At 41.9% G+C, this 4,448-nt stretch overlaps 1 protein-coding gene across 1 annotated transcript in view; it reads right to left on the reverse strand.

Annotated features, from left to right (window-relative positions):
* Positions 1–2,257: 2,257 nt before the first annotated feature.
* LOC125027561 overlaps positions 2,258–4,448 on the reverse strand; it is a 22,533-nt gene continuing 20,342 nt past the window's right edge. Inside the window, exons 5-6 of the mRNA XM_047616655.1 lie at positions 3,375–4,022; positions 2,258–3,011 (exon numbers count right to left, since the gene is read on the reverse strand). Coding sequence (XP_047472611.1) covers positions 2,926–3,011; positions 3,375–4,022 — 734 coding nt within the window. The 3' untranslated portion in view covers positions 2,258–2,925. The remainder of the gene's footprint in view (positions 3,012–3,374; positions 4,023–4,448) is intronic.

Raw genomic sequence — 4,448 nt, forward strand, 5'->3', positions numbered from 1 at the left:
TTTATTTAAATTAGGTTGCCTCTTGAAGGAGAAATGTTTCATAACTTCTCGATTTCATTTCTTAAAGATTACTGTTAATTGTCCTACTTCTCTAATCGATATTTGGATATAACTTAACATATATGGACGAATGGGTGAATCACCAATGAGGATGAAGGGAAATATCTATGACTGAAAATATTCCACTAACGTTTTTGCAAAATATTTTGATTTAGTATGACTTTTTGTTGAGAGCTTTACAGATATTTTGCTTAATGTTTGATTTGTTACTAACATATTTACAGTCTCATCCTTAAATTCTGTCTTTATAGTACTGGTTGCCTTCAAAAGAAAAGAAGTGAACAATAATGATGAGAGAGGGTTGACGCCTCTTAAACAAGATGTGATTGTCGGCTGTGTGAGTTGGTTTCAGGTCAGAGTTATGCGTAGTTTCGGTAATTGGTTGTTATATCAATTGGCTATTAGTTGGTAGACTAATAATGACGGCAGTTAATGACACGCAGACATAATTAGGAATTATCGCTGGTGTTGTTAGTTTCAATCTTTTGGAGACAAGCATGTTGACAGCTCATGAGAGAGCCACATCAATAATGCTTCCATCAGTTATATTTGTATCATCGTTAAACCATCCTAAAACTGATAAAACAATTGTGAGATGAACTATACGCTGATGTCATTTCAGAAAGAACTAAAAATGACAATTGTTATCAGGGAAGAGAAATGAGGAACTCCCATTGAACAGAGACGACAGTGTCTAAAAGTCAAAAGTTCCTCTTCCTTCTCTCGAAATCCTTCCTTTCGAAGGATGACCCTAGAAGAATGGCTTTAGGAGGAGGGTCTTAGAAGGATAGCCCTTGAAGGATGACCTTACAAGGATTACCTTACAAGGATAGACTTGGAAGGAGGACCATGCAAGACGGACATAATCCTGCTTTCCTGCGAATGGATCTCTCTCAGTTGGCTTGGGAGGCAGGTTGGAGGTCGCGGCGCAGTAATCAGAAATGGTTACCTGTCCCCTTTTGACTAGATCTTGTTGAGTGACTGTTCCGGTTTGTTTTTTGTTTTTTTTCTTGTTGACTAGTATATATTTCAGGGTTTGCTTCATATAGGAAAAGATGTGCAGAACCATAAGGGTATACAGAACTAAGGCAGAGAAAAAGGTAAATATTTACAATCTGTTTTGACTAGCTTGATTCTGTAACAGTCAGCAAGCGTTCTTTTCGAAAAGACGTTGCTTGATCACATCCCTGGAGAGGGTGACCATTTACCATCTGACTAGGCGTCACAATCGGGAGTCTACACACAAATTCCTGTATACTTCGTGGCATCTTGAAGGCACTGCAAAAATAATACAAGCAGCCACTGCTGAAGGAACATAATATGCTCCATCATGTCATTTCATTTTCCATGGAAGTGAATGCATTTTCTCAGTTGTATTGTAAAAGCATTTCTACACTGTCAGTCAGAACATCCAATAACAGTTCTCCATGGAAACGCAGTTATTGAAAGACTAGACGCAATAAATATTGTAAATCACAAACGATTGCCCCTGCGGATGTGCGCACCAGCTTACTAAAACGTAAACCAGAAATACCTTCGTGATCACGCTATATTGCTAGTGATGGTTATAACCGTTCAAAGACCTGCTTTGAAGTGACTGTAATAACGGAAACAGAAAAAAAAAATACAGTAAAAAAAAAAAAAAAAAAAAAAAAAAAGACTGGAGATAGCCCAGCTACTTCCCTAGTCGAGATGTGGAGTGTGGTTACGATTTTACTCACTGTTGGTCCCGCTTATGAGCTGGGCAAATTTAATGATAATGAGAAACCATCAGATGTTCTTCCATTCAATTTCCTTGGTGTGTCACGGCTGGTTTGGTGCTTGCTTAGTTCATTCTCTTAGATCACTACTTGCAAGAAGAGATGTGAGGGGCACACTTCGCAAAAGTTCTTCTACAAGTGCACTGGATGTACGAGCTACGTTCACGTCCGACTAGGTGATGAGGAAGAAAAGAAATCACTTCGAAGATACTAAATATTTTCACATCATGTAAGAACTAGGCACTGCTATGTCCCGAAGTTTTTTTTCTCGCAAAAAATAGCGTCTATTGTTCAGGCATTTCTTATTTGTACACAGGAGTTGTACTGTGGGGAAAATTACCTCTTCTCCCGGCTTTTTATCATCTAAATTCTTTCACTCACCAGACAGAGTTACATATTAGACAAACAACTCCTAGAAGAAAGTTTGTATATGGAACTCGAATGTACATTCAAACAGTCCATTTTTTTTTAAATATTCACATTCAAGTACACCAAAGATGCATTATATAATATGAGCATTAGAAAAAAAATCTTCGTGGGATTTAAAGTATCACAAAGAGGGAGTATAAGGACGGCACAATTCACACACGGCTTATTTTTTTCCTTTCTTTCTATCTAGAAATCTGAAGGAGTCCAAAGAGGAGCTGAGGAAGAGAAGAGAAACAATTTCCAAATATCCCCCCGCCCCCGTCGCCCCCTTCGCAAAAAAGGCACTTCAGACGAGGAAACACATCTAGGAAGACACAGCTGCTCTCCGAAAGACCAAGCAGGAAATGCCCTCTCCAGATCGAGGATGGTGAGAACTTTCCTTTCCTTTTCCTGCTTTCTCTCCTCATTTTTATGGGGGGAAGGGGCAGGGGCAATAAGCTGAGAGAACACAGCGACTTGACCAGAACAAGCGGAATGAGACGGTTAACGAACAAGCTTTTCTAACCGACGGCATAACAAGGCTCTTGAAGTAAGCTGCAGCGGATGAGCCACTTCGTCCAGCTCATGTGCTTGACGCTGGTAGCTGCCCATATGTTGCACGCATTTCTCGCCAAATGCACCACACGTGCTGCAGCTGGCCATATGTGCCACGCGCTACACGACTGCCTCACGTGCGTTACATATGTTGCAATTGCATGAGTGTATAGGCAGCCGCCAGCTCCTCAGGCTGTCGGAGGCACTGCTCGTCGCTACCATCATCATCTGCAATGTTACCATATCAGTGAGACAATTAGGAAACGTTGAAGTGATAAATCAATTAGCAAACTGTGTAAGTATGCAAATCATTTAAATGGTATGGAAATATTCATTTGAATATTCATTTTACGAATAATCAAGTGAATGAGTCTTGCACTGTCATTGTGGTTTCATTTCTTACAATATGAAATATAACCAAGCAAAAACATTAAAAGATATGTTTCAAAGATGAAAGATATACTGGAAATTCATACTGGGAAATAAAGCTAGAAAGAAGATCACGTTCTCAAAAGATAAAATCTGGAATGTAAATAATTTGAGATGATTTGATGACTTTAAAACGAGAAGGGATTTGACCTTTGACCCTACCAGAGGACCTGCTGTCGCCACATATTGTGTGGGCGTTCCAGGCAGATAGGTGGAGGCTGCTGCTGCTGCTGGCCGGAGCCCCTGCGCCGGCCCACGCCTCCGATCGACGGCGATACAAGACGACAGAAGCGGGTTCTTGAGACGTCGAAGCTTGGTGAAGCCATTCGACAGATGGCTCTGTCGACCTCTGTCTCTTGGCGGCCGGCGAGTGAAGGTCCTCCTCGTTCAAAGAGTCACTGAAGGATCTCTTCAAGGGCTCCATTTTGCCATCCATCAGCAGCGGAGTCCTCCCGCACTTCATCCTGTGCTCGGCCTTGCCCTGGGAGACCTTCCTGGCTACCAGCACCGTGGTATCCTTAACGTGCTCAAAGGACGTGTTCCATCGAGCCTGGATGTTATCCTTAGGGCTTGATGTGCACAGCGGCAGCACGGAAGGTTTGAGCGTCACGGGTGAGGCGTAAGGATCGTGGGCGGCCCTGGATTCCTCTCCTAAGGGCGGGCTGGAGGCGGTGGCTGGCCTGACGACGCTTCCTTCGTCCTCGCGTCTTCCCGGGGATTCGAAGGAGTTGCTGAGGTAACGGTGGAGCAGCGTCGTCTTGAACTTGGGCGTCACCGACACTTCCTCACTCGTGTCCAAGGAGGAGGGTTCTGGAAGCCAGAGGGGAGTTAGTCGGCCTTATCGCGAAGGGAATTTGTCGAGGAAGATTTCCCAGCAGGATTGAAAGACTGCCATAATAAAGTACTAGCTATCGTTGACAGGCTTTACGGGGTTCTGCACTGTAAACTAGAAACCATAGCTAGAAACCAAATAAGGTTGACCCGCCATAGAACGATAAAGAAAAGAAACCCAAATGTGATTTTAGCAAATGGAATCTTAAAATAGAAACCTAAATAATGACTACAAAAGTTTAAAGAAAAACACAACAAGACCAAACCAGACCCAAATCATGGAATAACCTAATCTAAAAAAATAAATTAAAAAATGCCATATTTCAAAAAATAAGAAAATCAAATATCTAACAAATAGAAATAATAAATAGACAGATAAGTAAATAGACAGCTAGATAAGTAAAT

Source organism: Penaeus chinensis, chromosome 7 (genome assembly GCF_019202785.1).
Source record: "Penaeus chinensis breed Huanghai No. 1 chromosome 7, ASM1920278v2, whole genome shotgun sequence".
Taxonomy (NCBI): Eukaryota; Metazoa; Arthropoda; class Malacostraca; order Decapoda; family Penaeidae; genus Penaeus; species Penaeus chinensis.